Genomic DNA, 21,530 nt, shown 5'->3' with positions numbered 1-21,530 from the left:
AATGTAATCAATACAGAAGAAAGCTGTGGGAAACATACAACCAGCCATTTAGATTAAGGAGGTTGTGTAAATGGATATATACAACAGTAATATCATAACAAATACCACTTGGTGAGGTTTTTTCCATCTTCTTACCTTTCACATATGAGAATTATTAAAAAACACACAAGGGAATTCTAGGCCAAAACCTCTATTAAGAGGTAAACTCAAGAGTGAATATCTGCAACCTGGAAGAAAAGTAATCCTAAAAAGTAATTTATCTCAAACCAGCTACTGTTTATATTGTTATTCAGTACTCCTGTTCTTTGTATAAAAATAATCTGTAGGTATCCCTTATCTGCTTTAATGATTATTAGGCATTTTACTGTCCATCATTTGGTGGACTCATCTTGATGTACTGCAATAAGACACCGACTAAAGTTGAGAATTCCCAAACATTTGATTATTTCCTCAGCCTTTACAAGCAGCAATTATTATTCCTTAACCTAGTAGCAATTATTTAAAGAATACTCAAAATAGACAAATTAAGTCATAAAGTACACTGAAATCTAGGTATGGTCAGATTAGACTAGTTACTATTTAACGGAAATGAGCAGCTTCCTGTTGTCAGGCAAACAGCAAACAACTTCCATTTCAAGCTGCAGCATTTTACGCTCCTGCAAAGATCTGCACCATAACTTTCATTTCAATAGTATTCCACGTGAAATTTGCTTCCAGACGAAATAAAGACAAGTATGGAAATATACTAGAACATTTTAGTTCGTTCTTCCTACTTTTAAGCATGTCCCAAGTTCACCAAGTTTTGTCTTCCAAATACAGGTCTTGGACCTCCTTCCACTGCAAAACTCCCCCTCTCTGGATTTTTTGCGCTTGGTTCCACTATCAGTGCTCTTTCAAAGCCAATTTCCTATTTAGAGCTGACGAGATAAACTGAGTTGGCAGCAGTCAGCCCAGCCAGTGAGTGCTAATAGCTCCTCACCTGGCGTATCCAACTGCTCGGGGAAGTTCTAACCTGGTACTTTGCAGCGTGAGTGGTTTTACTACGGAGTTACGTGAAGCAACTTCCAGAGGAGCACAGCCGAAATACGACACGTGCAGACAGAGCATCGCTTGGGCTGCTCTTTGCTTCGCCCATGTGTTTGTGTTGCCAGGTAGGGCTTTGAACGTGTACAGAAGAGACACGTGTGTCTAGAGACACACAGACCTCCAGCGCGGAAGGTCTGACCATCCCGGCTTCTAAAAGGGAAAAGCCCACACTGAACCGTGATCTCTTTCATTTAATTAGTAGTACGTAAATAAGATACAACTAGTTCTACTGGCAGAATTTCAGGATTTTTTCTTGTAGTACTTCAAACCCAAAGTCACGCATCTCAGAAAAATCTTTTCTGAGACTTACAGATCAACAGCATCACCACACTAGCCGCCCCTGCCTCAAGACCCCCAGATCAGTCCTGTGCCCAGGTACACCCCGGCGAGGGGGACGACACTCACTCCGGGCGAGCAGAAACACTTCTGGAAAAACAGCAAAGAGCTACCCGGGAGGAGCGGCGGAGCTTCGGCGCCCCCGAGCAGCAGCCCCGTACAACCTCCACCCACACACATCGACGCGTGGCCAAACTCTCCCAGCGCGGCTTTGGGCGGCTCCCACCTGCAGAGCGGCTCCCACCCGGGGCTCCGCCGCACCGAGAGCCGGTGGGGCAGGAGGCGGCAGCGACCCGGCCCCAGACGCAGCCGGGAGTTCCAGCGGCACGGCCGGGGGCCCCAGCGGGGCGCACAGAGCAGGGGCCGGGCAGGGGGCTGGGGCAGGGGGCTGGGGCCGGGGCCGGCCCCCGCGGAGCGGAGCGCGCAGCATTACTGTGTGGTGGCGGGGCGGGGGCGGCGTTGCCTCCGCGGGGCAGCGGCGGGAGCGGCGGGGGCGAGGCTGTGCGGGCACTGCGGGCGGGCGGCGATCGCGGCTCCCCGGCGGGGCCGCGGGGCGGGGCGGCAGCAGGGCCCTGCCCGCCCGAGCCCCGGGGCCGGAGGCGGGAGCGGAGCCAGCCCAGCCCCACCCGCCCCGCCGCGGGTCGCACCCGAGCCCCGCCACCGCCTCGCCGCCGCTACCAAAGGAGGAGTTGCAATTAGTACAAGGGCAAGCCCTGCATGCTGAGGCATTTTAAATTTTGGCAGCAGCTTTCTGCCGCCGGGCTCGTTGCGTGCTCTACTCATGCCCAGTGCACGACTAGAACAGGGGAACTGATCCTTGTACCTCTGCTAAAGGTGGGAACACCAGAGGGGTGAAGCTCCCCAAGACCCTCAAAGGTTTTCAACTTAAATGAAACAGAAAAGGGATTTAAAAAGTTAAGTTGTGGCAGACACAGAGCGCCATCACTACATCGACCTCATTCCACTGCAAAATGACTTAGTTGTACTCGGTTCCGCCAGTTACACACTGAAAAGAAAAAAAAAAGAAGAACACACAACCCTCCCAAAATACCAAAAGGATACAAGGAAAGCTAAGGTACGAGAAGCTAAGGCGTGCGGGGGGGGGGGGGGTCAAAACCATGCAGATTTTAGACCTAAGAGAGGGAAGGAATAAGAAACATCAAGAAAGTTGGTAAATCAATATCTTTATTTTATAGAAAGTAGTTTGATCAGTGTGCTGAACCTGCCATTAGCGGTGGTTTTGCTATTTTTAATAAAAATAAACATTTGAAAAAAATTACCTTAGAGAAGTTATCATCTCCAAGCTTATCTCCATTTAATCATTGTTGCTTTTTTTGTAACTATTGCAACTAATCTAACACTGGGGGCTCTTAAGAGGAAGGGAGTGGTACCTAATGTAGGATATCCGAACAGTTTATTTCCTGCAACTGGTAGCGAGGTTCCTAAAATGCAGTAGAACATGTATGACTTCACACTGCACCACTGTAGCATGGTACAAAATCTGCATCTAAATTCCATTTTTCTCCATAAACATCCTGCAATGTCAGCTGTCAGGTGAGAATTTGCTAGTGAAAAGTCACACAGCAAGCCAGTTTAAGTACCCAGATGGCCAGAGTTTTAAACTTCCACAAGTTACTGAAGTAATCCTAAAGAATGTGGATCACGTATCTGTTTGAGGTAACTGAATCAGTTAGCAACACAAGAATGACGCACTCTGATAGCATTATGTATTGCTACACAGACAAACACAAGTCACAACTGCCAGTCTATAATATTTAAAAGGGACATTATCAACTACATGCCAAGTTATTTTGTCTGGACAATAAATTATTTTTGATTAAGTACTCGTAAATGCAAATTTTACTTTCAATCTGTGCACATGGCTACTTTGAGCACAGAACCCTCCACAGGCACTGTCACCCTTAAGTTTGAGTAACTTGCATAGCAACGGGGAAGAAGCATTAATTGCTGGAGGACAAAAGTCAGTGGAAGTTGTTAAGGGCAATAGCTGGAAGACTTTTAAGTTCAGTTCTCCAATGACTAGATTTCAAGTTGAGAGTGTCCCTTTAAAAGTTTCAGTTACAACAGAAGTTAACTCATTTTGACTCCATCATTACAAGAAAACTACCAATAATTTGTCTTACAATAGTTAAACATCAATGAACACTATACAAGCAAACAACTGATTCATAAATGAAATAGCAGCAACATGGAATTCTAGAAGGTTGAGTTTCTGCAGGATTTATTGGAAAGATTATAAAGATGTGGCAAATACATTGTGATTTTACATAATTTACTTTTGAGAATAGCTTATAGTAACTATAAACATTATTGAAAATGTCTGCTCACGGTCAGTACTATTCTGTTATAAGCATAAGTTTGCCAGGATTTTTCATAGTGCAGCTTTACTCAGAAAAATGACAACATTGTATGTCTTGGCAAATTACATATAAAAACTGCTCAGTTCCCAGATGGTAAGACAGCTTTTTGTGATTGCCAGTACAATAAACTTGAGCTTGAAATATTAAAGCTAATGAGATATAAATATTTAAGGACAAAACATCTAGGACATAATTATATAATACTGCCATGATTTTTGCACATGTAACTTTTTTAGTTCAGTGGATGTATAAAACTGATGCATGTATATAAGCAGCTACAAAGTCACGGTTTCAGCTGATTCTAAAGGACTGTGCTACTGTTTACTTCACTGTTTTCCTTCTTCCATAAGAACACAGGATATTAGAAACTCAGCCACTGAACAGACACAACATACCCATTGGGCAAGTCTGCTTTGTAAGGTGGTGTCACTTTTAGTCACTTTTCTGGTCCATCACTGTACTTAAACTGTTTTGTTATCAAGTTCGATTTCAATCTAGTGTTAAGGAAGAACAAATACAATTGAATCACTGAACAGCTGTACCAGCTTGAAATGCTGTCACATGTTTCTTCATGGCAAAACATTCACATTCTTTTTATTGCACAATTTGAAAATTCAGGTTATGTGCATAAAAACCTTCATAGTGTTTGCACTGCAACTTGCGAAACATACATTTAAAATGACCTTAATACATTTTACAAAATCTTTTTAAACAACTTTATATTCTTAAGATAAAAGCATCCTGAGAATGTTACATAGTTCATTTTACAAGCCCTTCATTTCTGCTAAGCTTTGTTTATCCCCATAGTTCCTAATTTGACAAGTTTATTTTACAGTTAATATCTTGGTGCTATATTTCACAAAATATCTTTTAGCAAAAAGTACACCACTGGCATTCAAGTAATCCAGCCTCATATCTAATTTACAAATTAAACCTCTGTCAAGCTCTCAAGTAAGGAAAAGTAAACCAAAATACAGAAACAGTTTAGCTGACTAAAAAAATGTAAAGGCCTTGCGCATTAATAATTTGGTCAAACGTTTAAGTTATGCAGTTTAATATTTTGGCAAAAAATACCCCAAACTCCATCTATCCTTTTCTAATTTTTTTCTTTCACTTGACACCAGATGTAAACATACAGTACAAAGCCTGACACTGGTGAAGTAATTTGCTGTTGAGTTTTTTCCTTTTTCCTTTTTTTAAAGTACTTAGGAAAAGCAGACAAACAAGAATGTAAGTGCTAAGAATGAACTGAGTATCTTTGGGCTAAATAAAGACTCTTACCGGAAAAAAAAAAAGGCAAAAATAAATTAGGTTGGGTTTGGGTTTTTTTTCCTCTACATACAGCTAAATAAATAGTCTTTGAAGAAATTCTAGTGCCATATCCTAAAGCAGTATCTTCCTGTATCTTTTTGATCAAGACTAAGGCTTCACACATAATCTTGACGATTTTACTAGGAAGATATCCATTCATATTTACATTTTACTTTTGTAAAGGGAGTGTTCAGGATTAAAAATATATTTACTTTTAAAAGGTAAGCCTGCCATCCTGATGGCAGTGATTTTAGCTATAGAACAGAAGACAAGTTACAGAACATCCTTCAGTTTCTTATACCCAGATGAGAGGAAGGAGATCAGGCAAGTTAAGAGAGGTAAACAGCCTGGATTCCAGGAATGGATACAAAGAGTGGCTCGTTACATGAATGCTTGCATGACCAGGAGCATTCACTCCTACAACTTTGTTTCTCTTCTACACACAGGTATAAATTTTTATTGTCAGCTGACTAAATAAGTTGAGAAGAGAGACAGTTATGGTTGCCACAGTGAAAAAGAACATTACCTAAGGTTTCCATTTGGACAGACACGCTTTTAGAAGGTGGCCAGGTGTTGAATATAAGCAGAGGTCATGCCCAGATGGTACACTCCTGGTGGGAGTGTAACTACCTCAAAAGGAAGAATAAACCACTTCAGCAACATCTTAATAATATTATAATTATATAATTCGGAGTCCTATATAGCTTTTATTTTAGGCAACGATCAAAATCTGAAGGACTTTGTTAATCTTTAAGGCATTAGTGCATCAGGGACTAAAAGCTCCAGGTAATAAATACAGGGTTGGGGGGTGGGGGAGTGGGAGGTCAAAGGGGAGAAAGGAAAAACCAAAACATCTTTGTGTCACAAGCTATCCTTGTGCATCTGCTTTGTTGGTTAGTGCCAGGAAAAGCATTTTCAGGGATAGCAGAAAGGGGAATGTTATTCACTATTCTGAGAAAAACATTAGATCATAAATTTCACATCATTTTTCAACACATCCTTTAAAGGGCTGAATCTATCAGGCAAGATTCTCATCTTCACTGTTCCATCAGCACCACAGGAGAATATGTGATTTGCTGGTCCTGTCTCAATTTGCATGACTCCCGTCCCAATGTTTCTGAAGAGAGACTGTCGAGCATGCTCATTGATGAAAGTGTGAAGAAGATTAAACGTAGAAAGACTCCACACCTGAAAGACCATCAAAACATCAATCTCTTATAAGGAAAATTACAATGATCTTAAAATTCAGTAGTCATGAGTCATGGAGAAACTGGACTACATTTTGCCTTTATTTTCCTGACACTAACTGTAAAAGAAAAATATGTAGCAATATGTAATGACACAGTTATAGAATATCAATATGCATTTTCTATAACAGGGAATATATATACAGCGACTAAGGTACCACTAATTAAAAGGAAGACTGCAATGTAAGACTAATATTTCGTAATTAAATTAGTAAATACGAAAGTCAAGATTGAGAACAAATGCAGTACATATGACATCTGATTGTTCCACACCGGTACCAGATTCTTTCTGAATGTACACATCATCTCTGCTCCCTCCCCCTCATTAGTACCTTTATGTTGCCTTCAGCAGATCCTGTGACAAAATACTCTTCTGTAGGATCAACAGCAATTGCTTTGACTGGAGAATCATGACTCTGAAGTAACTGTTGCTGCTGTTTTTGTCGAAGATCAATTACACATGTAAAGCCTTTTCTGCCTCCAGATATTAACAGCTGATGTTTTGGAGCATATGCAAGCACAGTTGCTCCACTATCATGACAGACAAAAGCTGAAAGCCAAACAAAGGAATTTAAATAAAACACAGTACTAACTTCAATTCTCCATCAACCTTTAATGGTTGAAGACAGTAGCAACAGTGACTTTGATGCTGTAATTCAAGTGATCACAACCAGCCCATTTGTTCCAGTACCATATATATGTAATCCCAGGTTCACATCAGCCATTCTCAAGCTATAGTATTCTCAAAAAAATCCTTTTCTTTTTATCCTTGTGTAATCACAAACTATTAATCCCTGACCAGAAACAGATTATTTTCAAAGTCTCTAATGTTTGTTATTTTAAGGTATATAATTTCCATCAGAAATTCCTCCTAAACTACTTGCCCAACTACCTTACAAGTTTCCACTGGTTATTTTACTGATAATTTGGTGCTTTTCACACTTATTTGGATACGTCTACTCTCCCAAATGAGTGGAGGAAGTGAATGAAAATTACAATTTCCAGAACAAAGCTCAATATAGTGCACTTGTAGTTCAAAGGGTCTCCAAGTTTCTATTTAGAGATTGCATATGTCCTTCACATACAATCAAACATTCATCATACTGTAAGTAAACTCTCTGATCTTAATTCTGTATTTCAGATTTTGAAATCTGTTGTATTTCTTGCAACAAAGTATAAGTAATAAACCTAATAAAACCTTGCTAAATATTATATCTCAAAAAGCATGCTTATATGAATAACTCTTCTAAAGCATATTTGTAATACTATTTCTGGATACTATTTATCTATATAAACCATTGACAGTATTTGGCACAGAATAAAAGTGCCATGGAAGTGGACAATCTTTGAGGGCAAAAATGCACTACAAGTAGAGCAGTTAAGTTCATCTCTTAATTCAACTGTGAAATTTACTACACAATTGTGAGATCTTATTTGTATATCTGCTGGTTCAATATTTTCATAAAAATATCAATATTTTCTATAAAATTAGGTGTGTTTATTCATATACATATCTTCAGACAACTGTTTTGTAATCATGTCCTCATGTCTTTATTTGGTCTAATATTTAATTAATAAATTTTGGGTAGCAGCACGGATTTATGAATACAGACACAGCTACAGGAACTTTAAACAGGAGGCTGTCGATGCATGTTGTACAAAAACATATAACCATGCTAAAAACTGGGGTTCTGACAATGTTATAGCTATTGTCTTCTCAATATGCTACTCACTACATGGGGACGCTGCTCAGAACCTTTTAAAAAGGAACAGAAATGTTTAGCTGTCAGGGGTTGCCCTTGTGGTGCAAAGACACAAGGTATGCAAAGGAAGGTGCTCATGTGCATGAAACTGATCATTTATACAGAGCACTAAACAGTTTCTCAAGAATCTGGTTTTATGTTCCTGCCAGTGCACTCACACAGAGCAGTGTAAGATGCTTTACTGTTAATGCTAAAATTACTTCCCACAATAACTTCCATAAAGATAGACACAAAAATACATTTTTTTTACTGTGATCAAATATTTTGGTGGTTGTATTTTGCTTACCATGCACCAAGCTATTTGTGGGTGAAACCAAAGTATCCCAAAGACAAATATTTCTGTAGGAAAAAAAATGCAGTTTAAATCAGTGACAAATGTTCTAAGGTATTTTGAACACCTGAGAAGCCATCTGAACCTTAAAAACAGTCTTTCAATGATTACTTTTGAGCAGACCTCAAATTACTTCCATAGTTATATATATACTGCATGAACATGCCTTCTACACAATCATTCTATAACTGGCTTTTCTCATAAAGGATTCCTATTGAGATGACAATCTGTTGTAGCTGAACTCACAGGAATGTCAGCAGTTGTTGATGTTTCTTGATCAACACTTACAAAAATAAGTGTGAAATGAAGAGCTATGCTAGTTGTAATTTAAGACAGGCTCCTATGATAAGAACAGAACAGAATAATTCAGCTGGAAGTGACCTAGAAGGATCATCTAGTCCACCTGCTTGACACCTAAGGGGTGATCAGAAATTAAAGCATGTTACTAAGAGCCAAATGTCTCAAACATGGAGAGGCTTGGGGCATAGACCACCTCTTAAGGAAGCCAGATCCAGTGTCTGAACTCCCTCTTGGGAGAGAAATGTTTCCTGATGTCTAGTCTGAACCTCCCCTGGCACAGTTCTGAGCCATTCCCCATCCTATCACTGGATCCCAGGGAGAAGAGCTCAGGATCTCCTTCTCTCCCTCTCATAGGGAACATGAACAGAGTTTTGTGCTTTCTTACGAAACCTCCTTTAATAGACATATGAATTTAGATGCTAACATTGCTTCTTTCCCCCTCCCACAAAGAAAGAAATCAAGTAGAAGTACAGGTGGCTCTTAAACTACTTAAGAAGAATCGTCAAAAAAAACAAAGTGGCAGAGAGAAGGTATCTTCATGCATTATCAGAGCAGTTCTTACCTGTTGTCAGAAGACAATCCCGCTGTGGCTATCAAAGATGATGAACTGATGAAAACAAAGTCATTGGCTGTTTTGTTATGACATTGCCACATCTGAAAAATTGCAGTTTAGAAATTAATTAAAAGGGAAACGTATTTTGTACAAGCGTGAAATATTAAATCTCCTTGAGAAGGTATGCTGTTCAAAAGCAATTTAAAGAACATGGCATATAAAGGTATTGGTATGCCTTGTGAAACTCTTAATTTTTCATGAAAGTATACTTTCCAGCCCTGCATAACTGTCAATTACAGAATCACAAAATGACAGAATATGCCAAGTTGGAAACGACCCACAAGAATCACTGAGTCCAGCTCCTGGACCTGCACAGGACCCTCCCCAAGAATCACACCATGTGCCTTGAGAGCATCGTCCAAGCGCTTCTTGAACTCTGTCAGGCTTGGTGCTGTGGCCACTTAACCTGGGCAGCCTCTTCCAGTGCCCAACTACCCTCTGGGCAAAGAACCTTTTTCAGCCTAAACTTCCCCTGACACAACTTCAGGCTATTCCCTCGGGTCCTATCACTGCTCACCACAGAGAAGAGATCAGTGCCTGCCCCTCCTCTTCCCCTCACCAGAGAGCTGTAGACTGCAATGAGGTCTCCCCTCAGTCTCCTCTTCCCCAGACTGAACAGACCAAGTGATCTCAGTCAATCCTAATTTGGCTTCCCCTCAAGGCCCTTCACCATCCTTGTTGCCCTTCTTTGGATGCTCTCTAAACAGCTTAATATCTTTCTTATATTGCAGCAGCCAAAACTGCACACGATATTCAAGGTGAGATCGCACCAGTGCAGGACAATTAACTGACAACTAACAATTACAGACTAGTCTCAATGAACATTAAAGTTACTTCAGATCTAACATTGCATTTTCTACTCTCCACTTAGCAAGTATGATTAGAACATAAGAACTTGTCTGTCAGACATATCACAGAATGGGAACAACACATAATTTATTCTTGATTAACACTGGTTATCAGCACAATCCCCACTCTCTCCTAACTATTCTGAAGGGGTAAAGAAATAAGAGAGCACAACACAAGGTTATGGAAACTAATTTAGTTTTCAGCTTACCAAATACGGCTTAGGAGAAGTTCCAGTAAGCGGGCAGCATTTCCAGTTTGTCTGATATAAACTTATATATCCATCAGCATCAACAATTCCAAACTGAAAGAAAATATATACTCATAGTAAATACATATGTATTGCAAAGAAAATGCCCACAATTCTTCGAAACTACTTTAGATTTGAAGAATGTGAGTTTCTGTTAATTTGCAATTATACTGGGGGGAAGAGAGAAGAGAAGAGAATAATTACGGAAACATTCTGTCAGTTACCTTATTTCCCTGGTAATTGAATCTCATTCGAGTTACCCTTGAGTTGCCACCAGATCGAAAACAAGTGATTTGCTGAGCATGACCCCATTCAAACATTCTTACACTACCATCTTGAGCACCTGTTAGGTCTGCAACAGAAAATATTTACATGACTTTTCACAGGTGTTGTAGCTTTTAAAATTTTAAAAAATCTCACACCACCTCAAAGTTACTAGTGCCAAACTATGTGCCATAGTACCTGGCTTGGTGTAGGAGTAGTAGGTACCACTGGAACTTGTGTTATTCATTATTTAATTAAGAACTATATTTAGATGGTACTGAAATATGAAGCTATTTACTTGGAGATAATAATATATTTGTCCCACTATCTTTCACTCAAGTGACAAATGAAACAAAAATACTTTTTGCTATAAAAATATCCCTGTTTCTAAAGGCTATTCTAAATCCCCTGGTATTGTTTTTTAAAATGATAAATAATTTCACTAAAATACAGCTTACAAACAACTTTCATATAGTAGATTGCCGTGCTAGTATAAAGTAGCATACTGAGAAACAGGCCAATAAGAAATATATAGTCTTTAGATAACTTTTCTTGTTTTTTTTTAAACAAAACTGAACTTACAATATGGTAGTGTTGGGTGAGAAGCCATTCTTCTGACGTTATTAATAGCTTTCTTGAGCATCTGTTAAATATACAACAAAATAGAAAAAAATTAACAGTACTGCTGAACAAAAAGTTACTGAACTGGAGAATAATTAGTGATTGTGGAGAGTTGTCTCCTATCAAATTTCTTACTGAAAGCAAGTACTGGGTTTAGAGATTAAGACAGAAGTCAGTTTCTTCCAAGACTAGTGCACATGTTAACACTTCTGCAGCTTTATACATCTAGGTAAATATTAAATTTTTGCTTCAGAAATGTATGGATCCAAACATAAGCACTCCTTAGACTGCAATCTTACCTCTTTTCTTGCCAATTCCTTTCTGATTCCATTAAATTTATTGGAATATTCCTGAATATTGTAAGATAAGCAAAACAGAGGCAGAAGCATGTAAAGAAAGAGGTAAACAAACTTTAACAGAAGTAAAAAATAGGAAGGAATATATTTATTTTCAAGTCTAGTTAACTTATTGCCATTGCTTGGAAAGTGGTTATTTGTGGCCATCCAGAATAAGCAATATACCTAGTAACTGGCATTAAAAAATAAATAATAATAAAAACTTCAAAACTTTCTGTAACTTTGCAAATACAGATCCAATGACTTTTCAGAAGCACTTTTGTTCCTATGCTCCACACTTCGCAAGGTGCATTGCCAAGATCGCTGTTAACATTGCTGTTTTTCTTATTTTATTAATTCTTACTGGGAAGAATTCAATGTATGAAGAGGCCCGGAGACATTAGACAATTATGTTTAAATCTCATCTAATTAAATTCTATGCCCAACCCACAAAAGGAAAAAAACCTGTAGGGATTTTTTCATCATAGAAATATATCTGTCCCTGTGATCTCTCTTCCTTTCTTTTCTTTCTATTAATGTATGTCAAGGTTGAGTTTTCATTCTTTTGTTTCTTGATAGTTCTTCTCAAAAGTATCTGACTACTTCGAGGACTGTCTTTCCTCAGAAAATTGTTGGACTCTGTCTGCTCATGTATGTATTATTTACCTGAACATTTGAGAAAGGCATAACGTTATATTTGAGCCAGGTGCTAACTTCAAATGAGAACACAAATGAAATTTTGTTGCCAGAGCACGTATCTTCAACACAGCAGCTTACCACTACTTACTACACACCAATATCAAGCTGGCATTGAATTACTTTCAAAGAATCATTTAGATTGGAAAAGACCTTTAAGATCGTATTGAATCCAACTGTGACTTTCAAGTGCCATAATTTTGTGCAGTATTTTGAAACTGCTTGTCATGAAGCAGTAGATAGTGATCAGTATTTCAAGCATAAGATTCTCCCTTGCCTCCAATCATATCAGGCTGTCAACTGGAAGGAGGTATGAATTACAAATTTTCATGTGTTTTTCATATGATCCAATGAGTAGAAAAGTAATATTCTCTAAATTATCAAAAGCAAAAATGAGGAAAAGCACTTGGAAGGTAAATAATTTATTTTCTTGCTAAAATTTCCCTGAGTTTGGATTAATGGAGAAACTGCATGCTCTTGATTACATCTGGAAGCAGATTTAGGTATTTTAATTCTCAAAGCTTTATTTCACAAGACTTTCCTAAAGATAAAAAGATCTTCAATTATGTATTTTCCTTTTTATTTTCTTTAAGTACTTTAAATGTCAAGGAAAAATGTCAAATGGTTTGGTAAAAATATATACACATTTTAAGGTTTAGGACAAGACAAGAGAGGATGATATTCTTCAAACATTTACTGATTGGTGCGTGCATTTATAATTGCAATACTTTGTTCCCTAAACTTACAGCTTATCTCTATGAGGAAATGGAAGAACAGTTATTCAGGTTCACTCTAATTCTCCACTAAAATGAAGGGCTCTGTTGAGTTTTAGAGCCACCAACTTTTACCCAGAAGTTAGTGGAAGTCATTTTCCTTCATTCAACAGACAAGCACACATCACAGTCTCTTAACCCATGATGGATTATGCTTTGGAAAAATGCAAACTTACAGAAACATGCCTTTGAAAGACTGCTAACATAACTCTCCGGTGCAGCATCTCCAATTTAGAAGACATGCACAATTATCAAGTGCAAATACTTCCATTATTAATATAACTGAGATTTGAAACTGCTAGCCCTTACTTTCCCCTACAACAGCTGATGGCTAGAACACTGGTTACTTTGCTGGAGAACTGGGTGCTTTGGGTCTAATGTACAGTAAGCCTGAAAGAATAAAAAAGCTCTTAAAATCCACCCCACTAGTTGTTAAACAGGTAAATAATGGTGTGAGTCACAATGTCTTGTATGACGAGCTGTTGAGAACATTACCTGAGTTTCAAAGCTGTAGCTACATACTAGTACTTCAGTGCCCTCTTAGAAACACCTCCTGCAAGAACTGTGTGAACACATTGTGCTGAAGTGTCTGATGGTGAGCCTCCTTACTTACCTTGTATGAACTGTGCAACAGGAAACAGTGAAGAGTAACAAAAAAAACCTTAGAGCTAATAAAACATTAACTGCCTGAGTATCATCAGTCTAATAGTCTCCCTTACTGATAAGAGTGAAGCAAAGAGAACAAGACTGAGAAGCCAGTTATGGTAGAGAACAGTGGGCTATAACTACTAAATGGGCTGCACATTATGGAAAAGCAATGATGACAACAAGAATCAGAAGTAGTATCCGAAGGAACAAAGTAGTAAATAGTAGCAAAGGAAAGATTTTAGTGAAGCTGCTTTTCTTCCAGGTTTGAGTCCTTCCACAGCAACATTATTTTCTCCCAAGAATCCCTATATCTTCCTGCATTTACTTTGTCCTTCATTGGGTACCTTTGTGTTTCTTCCCTAGTGGGCAGGTGTCGTTCTGTGCTGTGCTTGGTTCTCTGCCACAGTCAAACAGTATGCCAGACAAAATTTAGGTCCAAAGTTTAACAGCAAATGCATTCAACACAAGCATAACTAAATATCTTTAAGAAGAAAGTTCTACTACATACAAAATAAAACGTCAGATAAGTACAGTTTACATAATATATAATTACTTAACATTGAGAAACATACACACAAAAATTCATACATACTTATATATATAAATGGAAGTGAGAGGAGAAAGCAGTGAAGGCATTCAAAGAATACTTGCAGAAGAGATTGGGGTAACAGAGCTGCAACACTGGAAACTAGGATCAGTATTTCCTAAACAGAAGGCAGAGGTGTAGGTACGGGCACAATACCCACTTCCACATGTGGATAACATTATCACTCTTATAATGCTTATTCCTTATTTACTTCTCCTAATCAACAGATATTTTCAAAAATCAAATACAATATTAATTAACGTATGGTTATTTCATTCTGCCACCAGTTATAGACTTGCTTTGAGCTGTTAAATGACACAAAATGTAGCCAAGTCCCAAGACTTAATGCATTCAGTTATCCAGGAAAACTCCACATCCGTGTGTAGAAAGATCAAGAGATAATGGTGCCTTGTATGACCCTTTCAGCCCAATTAAGTGTCTCCAAATAAGCATCTCCCAGCTAACTAATCAACAGATCTGCATTATTAGACAGCATCTATGCTGCATAGGAACTAAGATAATTGTAGTCTAGCCATTGACATTGTTATCACTTGATCTGAATTAAATTTAACCTAATAGCTTTTTGCTCAGGGCCAAGCTTCATTCCAGACACAAAATCATTCCTAAAACTGAAGCTGAAGATCACACTTAAAATAAAAGCTGCTTCAACATTTCATTTAAATATTTCTACCCAATCCTTACAAATTTACAGCCTGAAATCTGCTGAATATACTCTTTTTAGATAGAGCATTTGGCTTCAAGCCATCAAAGAACAATTTAAGAAGCAACTTCTTACCTAAACCCTGATTCTTAATTTTTAAATTATGCATCATAAGTAAAGAAAGCATATATGGCTTGTCTAAAGGCTTTGCTTGCTTAGTTGGTGTCCCCTAAATCATGTGCAGTATTTGTAACAGTAATCTATTACGGGAATTGTTATAAAAAAACCCAGCTCATCTTTATTACACTGACAAGCTACATTTACTTACACGCTAGTTGTAAAATACAACTAGCAACACTGAACAGACAAAAGGAGATAAGCAGATAGAATACATGAAGGTAATCTTTGACAAGTGACTTACCACAGATGCACCCCTGCCAGTTTGTGTACTACCAAGCCAAGGCATATTGATAGGTGTGCCAGGATTACTATGAGTATATGGAGTAGTTCCCTGAACATTTACCAGATCATCACGAGCATGTATAACTAAGAAATCATCAGCCCTGTAAATGAAAAAAGCACTGTAAGTTAAGATTCCAAACAGCAACATTAAATACCATGCTTTGTTACTCTGAATTATCCACAGTCAAAAGTGTGATATTGAAAACAAAGAACATATACCCTTTATTTTCTATTTCCACATCATCATCAACCCAGGTATAGATTTGCGTAGCTAAAATCGCAGAAACATCTAACTCTTGAATATCATGACTTGATGCTATTGCAATGCAGTTCCGATTTGCCTGAAAAAAAGTAACACACAGAATGGGAGATACAAAAGGAAACCTCAAAAAGGGGCTTATTTTAGTTTTCTATGGTTATGGCACCATTGTTCACACAAATACACACTTAATTTATAAAACCCCAAACATATATGTCTGATCTATATATGTTTAAACTTGACTCCTACACACAAGCTTAAAGAAAAAGTAGACACCACCTCTCCATTCCCTCAATGTACTGCACAACAGAAAAAAAAGTCAATTTGTAGTAGAAGCGCTTAATTATGAAAAGGTAATTATGAACGGCTTTTGAGAAGGGAGTGCTAAAAGTCCTGTGTGCTAGAAGTAGCTAAAGGTGGTGGCTAAGCTTATCTCACACATTCACAATGGGGCTACCATCAGTGTTATCAGGTGGAAGTACAACACGATTAGATTATTCTACCTCCTTTACACTCACCTTATTGACTGCAAAAGCAGTAATGATGTCAGACTCTTTATGGATTATTCTTGCCTTGCCTCCTGGGTATCCCATATCTGTTTCTATCTGTATTTAAAAAGTAAAGCACAATTAAAAACAAACTTTTATGCAACACTGCTTTTTACGAAAGTACAGAGACCAAACACTGTCTCATATGAAAACTCTTTTTTTATTTCATTTGAATTCTAAGAAAATTCAACAAATACATCCTGTAACAATTATGGTAAATCTATTTTGTGTAATAATCTACTTCCAACTGCCATGTTGAGATCACCACAGCAACAGAGAAAGTGTAATTTGTCACAGAAGTCACAGTTCTATGTTCATTTCAAGTTTTTCAGGGATGCTGAAAACCAGCAAGGCTGCATACACACTTGCTGTTGATGACTAAAATTTTGAATCTTGATGTTTTGCTCTCAAAAAATTTTGTTAAGTCTTTGCAGGCTCTTAGTAAACACTTTTTGCCACTGAAACTGATGAAATAGTACAAAAGAAGATACTGGCAAGCTCCTGAGCCGGAAAATAAATTTGAACTTTGTCAGCTTACCTATTCACATTTTTCCACAATTGAATAAATCTGGAATTCTGTACATTGAAGTATCACAAACTTTTTACTATTACATATTCTTTTTTTCTTTCATTTTTCTTAATGTGATCTAATGTTGGATTTGAGTATCATCTACCATTTTGTATTTTAGAAGTGCACTGGGGTATGTGCCAACACACACAAAATTCTAAACTCTACCAGCACTGTAGCACTTCTGTTCAAAACTAAAGAGCTCAGCATTGCAAGTATTACACTAATTAAAGACTCAGTCTATCGCAGTTACAAAATTATTTTACAGTAAAAAAAAATGGCACTGCCAAACTAATGGTGATCTGAAAATTTAAACCTGAATTACAAATGTAAAATCTTATATTTTCTTCAAAACACAAAGAACTATTCCAGAACTATTCCCAGCTCTCATCTTCAAATTCTTAATCTTCTGACATTTGAAAGAGTTAATCAAGGATATTTTACTTGAAAAAACAGTAAGACTGTGCTGTCAAAGATCTGCAAATCTTTTTTGAAGTCTGAAAAAAGTCTATAGCTGTTACAGACAAAGAAGTGGAATATTTTTTTATGTCAAAACAAAATTGATACCTTGTTGACTTTATGTATGTGACACTGCACAAAACTGCAGTGACAAACAGATACGAAACCATGACCTGTGTGTTATGGTGAACAAACCTGCATGAAATTAAAATTACTTTTCCCCAGTCGGTTCCAATTACCTATTTGCTAATACCACTTTATCATATAATTAATAATAATAAGGTAGCCCAAGGACATCACAGGATGTTCTTGTTTGTCTTCACATTAGTTTTGCAAAAGAAAGACTGAAGAATACAGTATTCATTTGAATTTCTAGGCAGAATATTATACCTTTTCAATACCAATCTTCCAAGAAACTTGCTACAAAAAAAACTGTTATATGGATTCATTTGTCACCATGTTTAAAATAAGGTTCAGGGAAAATTTTCGGTAGCAAACTAGTACCATGCTAACAAAACTGCTGTAACTTCAGTAAACCACTTCCACTTATAGGAAACTATTCAGACATCTGATATTGGTGAAAGGTCCTGTATGTACTATATATCATACTGCTACTAAATCTTTGTCACTTGTGCAAATCTCAACTTCAGCTCTTCACTTGCCAGAGCTACAGAATTTGATACAACATATTGTTCATACCTGGTTGCTTGATGCGGCTTTCTAGCATAATTAAGTTTCAGATAAACTCTATAACAAGACTAGTTTAACTCAATCCCTTGCAAAAGTGATTTTTTAAGTTTGCTTGCTATGACATCAAAGACTTTTTTTAAGTGAAATCAGCACCATCTCAAAAAGAAAGTACTTCATAATGATGTAAGATCTAATAAATTTGAGGATTACTACTGTGTACCTTATTGATGATGTGCTCCTCCACCACAGAATTTTTCATGGTTTCATTGTGCTCCTCTAATGACTTCACCAAGGAAAGAACAACCACAGAACAAAGCATAAAGGTAAGACATAACACACAAGGTATCAAGGAAATCCTTAATTCCTTGTTTTTTACCCCAACACAGAACAACTGAAACACAGTAGCATGTTTGCACACACACATTTTATGTAGTAACAATAATTAACAAATTCTAAGCTCTGTATTCAGTACAAAACATACTGATTTACCTACTCTGTGATGTAACAGTATCTTGTCCATCCCAAAAGTCAAATTTATTGGAAAAAAAGCAATCTACACTGACAAGATAAAAAATAAAGCCAACACACCTATGCTCTATAAGGTTGTACATGATCCTCCTTTGAAATATATAAAGCACATAAAAAATCTCCCAAAACACCTGTCCATACAGCATAGCAACACAGCTGCATTAACATGAAGCATGACCAGAAATGGTGCATCTTTAAAGGACAAACAATTTTCCTTTTAATTGCAGTCTGCAGTGAACACAATTAGCCAAACAAGCTAATATTCTAGTTGTGACAGAATGAAGGTTAGGTCACAGAGACCTCTCTGCTGCCATATGTCATCAATATTTTCTAGTCATAAATATTCTTTTTCCTGCATGTTTAATTGGTTCACATCTGCTGCTTTCTCTTCTGTTTATGCTACTCCACACTTTTTCTATAATACCAGTAATTCTTTTAAAATACTGGAAGTATGGATGAGTAAGAAGAAAAAAAGAGGAACTAAACAGGGAGAAAAAGAAAAACCTAAACGTCCATTACAGAACCACGATTTAAAAACATTTAACTGAATCTGGAACCTGGAATCCAAGAAGGCACTGGAACAATTTATCAGAGACAGAAATAATAACTGTTGTATGACCAATTTTCTTACTAAAATCAAATCATAACATGACAGAAAGCAGTGGATAAAAGCCAGAATGACTGTGGCAGGGAAAAATTCACAGTTTTAGAACTGTGGCTGATTAGGTTACTGGTTTTAATCTTTGAAATTTTCGAGTTTGTCACTCTTTTGAGGTAGCTTTACTGAACTTAACGAACAGGCTGACTATAGCCAAGTTGTGTTAGTTCTCATTCTATAATCACAGACTGATTATTTTTGTATTCTACAAAACAATGGACAAACATTTTTTATTACAAATACTGCAGATTTAAAGTCATAACCAAGAGTATTAATCATTCATGCCCTAGAAGTAAACATGCCAGCTAAATAACTTAAGTAAAAGTTCACAGATTGACCTGCAATATTTTCTCCATTTTAAACACCATACTGACCTCATTTAGGCATCGCTTCTTTGTAAAAATATTTCTGATAAAGGTTTCCTGCACTTCTTCCTGTTTGACCAAGTATTGCCAGAGCCTCTTCACTGATAGTGCAACATGACTGCTAGATCTACAGAATAAAGTCAAAATAAATATTTACACACTGCTCATACTTATACAAGAGTGCAATATCTTACACTCGAATCAAACGATAGTCAGAAGAAATGCTGAAGCAAAACTACAGATCTATAGAAACTACACAAGATCTATTTGGAAGCACTTTAATACCCTCTTCCTGAAAAACCTACATGTGAGAGAAGGCACAAAAGGAAGAAGGAAAATAATATGTACCATTTTCTCCTCCTATTTTGGGACAAGTGAGAAAAATCTCTTCAAGAAACTACACAATGATAAGGATACAGATTATTTATTAGTCCAACTCATTCTTTACAACATGGATAATTTCTGTTTAGTGCTAATGATTGATCCTATCACATGGGCAGTGAATGACTAACTCTTCCTGTTAGAAACATATCATCAGCTGTGCAATATTTCTGAAACACCCATGACTTTTCAGTAACAAAATTGGAAGGACTGTAAAATCAGATCAGAATTCAAATTTTATGCTTATCCCTAGAAACAATATGCTCAAGCAAAAATTATAAATGCAAGTACAGTTGCTTATGACAGGCCAAAAAAAAAAAACTCTGAACTGCTTTAAATCTTAATTTAAAAATATCAGACGGCAGACACATGTTAAACTGTGACCTTTTAATCAAGTCACATTACTAAAACTAAGTATGACCATAGTAAGATATTTTACAACAAAAAGACAGACTTTTTGCTAATTCTGCAATCCATAGGTGACAGTAAGACTAAAAAAGTAGATATCTATTTAAAAAATTATAATTTAAGAAACTGAGCACACTTTTCTGGCTGAACATGCAATTATGTGAAGTCATAACTATGCAAATATTACAAATAGTAAATATTTCTTCTCTGATTTTAGGTAATAATACTGATAAGAATGTGATAACATTACCTCCAAAGGTGGGGCAATTATTTCATTCATTGTCTCTAATCCTTAATTATCTCTCAAGGTAAATTTTTTATTCTTTAGTTTATAGTCAACCATACCTTTCCAAAGACACTAAAAATCTATATGTTAAGCTTCAATGAAAGAACTTAAAAAAAATAGAAACTGTTGTTTGCTTTTCCTGATCTTGCTCTGATCAGAGATGCATGAAATCTGATCTGCACCCACCATTTCACAGTGGATTAGAGCAAATCTTAAAACTGGTATTTAGTTATTGAATTCTATCACATGCACTAATAACCTAATGCTTGATTTATATTAAAGATATTATAGTCAGTACTCATATAAATTAGACTCACCTGAAAGGAGTGTTTGTAGGTTCAAGTAAAGTTTTATGGCGAAGCAATGCAGGACCAGCAGCTAGGGAATCTTCAGAAGCATGAACTGAAATATAATGTTGAGGTGGACCCCCATAGAGCTCAAGACGTCGGAGAAGAACTTGTTCCCAGCGCTGCAAAGTTTTCAAAACTGCATGGCATATTGGGGAGCTAACTGGAAGCTCTAGAAAGACAAGTAAACAATAATAAAAACCCTCTCTTTTCCATTATGATCTTGACAAAGATAATTCCGGCAGCTGAAGACTGAAGTTTATTTCAGTATCCCCCCAATTAAGCTTTATTCAAACCTCAGTTTGATATTTACAAGTATAAAAAGATGAACTGCTTTGTGTTATCACTGCTAAATACAGGAACAGACTTCTCCAATGCTGACAAAAATTAAATATTGGAACAGATCCTCCTGGAAGCTATGTCAAGGCATATAGGTGACAGGCAGCTGATGAGAGAAACATGACATTCCTTCATCATAACAGGTAAATTGCGCCCAGCTAATCTGGTGGCATTCTATTGTGGA

General features: G+C 37.1%; 1 protein-coding gene across 5 annotated transcripts in view; it reads right to left on the bottom strand.

Annotated features, from left to right (window-relative positions):
- Nucleotides 1-3,642: 3,642 nt before the first annotated feature.
- The window catches only part of DMXL1 (Dmx like 1), an 80,994-nt gene continuing 63,106 nt past the window's right edge, over nt 3,643-21,530 (bottom strand). For 3 of the 5 annotated variants that reach the window (XM_018085975.3, XM_029965471.1, XM_018085972.3), the window contains 14 exons: nt 20,978-21,179; nt 19,595-19,712; nt 18,255-18,317; nt 16,288-16,374; nt 15,730-15,851; nt 15,470-15,611; nt 11,649-11,699; nt 11,311-11,371; nt 10,689-10,816; nt 10,426-10,518; nt 9,318-9,409; nt 8,411-8,463; nt 6,694-6,911; nt 3,643-6,302 (listed from right to left, as the gene is read on the bottom strand). In XM_018085975.3, the coding sequence (XP_017941464.3) occupies nt 6,078-6,302; nt 6,694-6,911; nt 8,411-8,463; nt 9,318-9,409; nt 10,426-10,518; nt 10,689-10,816; nt 11,311-11,371; nt 11,649-11,699; nt 15,470-15,611; nt 15,730-15,851; nt 16,288-16,374; nt 18,255-18,317; nt 19,595-19,712; nt 20,978-21,179 (1,655 nt within the window). In that variant the 3' untranslated portion in view covers nt 3,643-6,077. Of the gene's footprint in view, nt 6,303-6,693; nt 6,912-8,410; nt 8,464-9,317; nt 9,410-10,425; nt 10,519-10,688; nt 10,817-11,310; nt 11,372-11,648; nt 11,700-15,469; nt 15,612-15,729; nt 15,852-16,287; nt 16,375-18,254; nt 18,318-19,594; nt 19,713-20,977; nt 21,180-21,530 lie in introns of those variants that run through there. The other 2 variants (XM_018085976.3, XM_029965472.1) reach the window with 2 other exon arrangements.

The sequence above is a fragment of the Manacus vitellinus genome, unplaced genomic scaffold, assembly GCF_001715985.3.
Source record: "Manacus vitellinus isolate BGI_N305 unplaced genomic scaffold, ASM171598v3 scaffold_9_pilon, whole genome shotgun sequence".
Lineage (NCBI taxonomy): Eukaryota > Metazoa > Chordata > Aves > Passeriformes > Pipridae > Manacus > Manacus vitellinus.
Note: the sequence above shows the minus strand (reverse complement) of the source record. Positions and strands in the feature narration are given on the sequence as shown.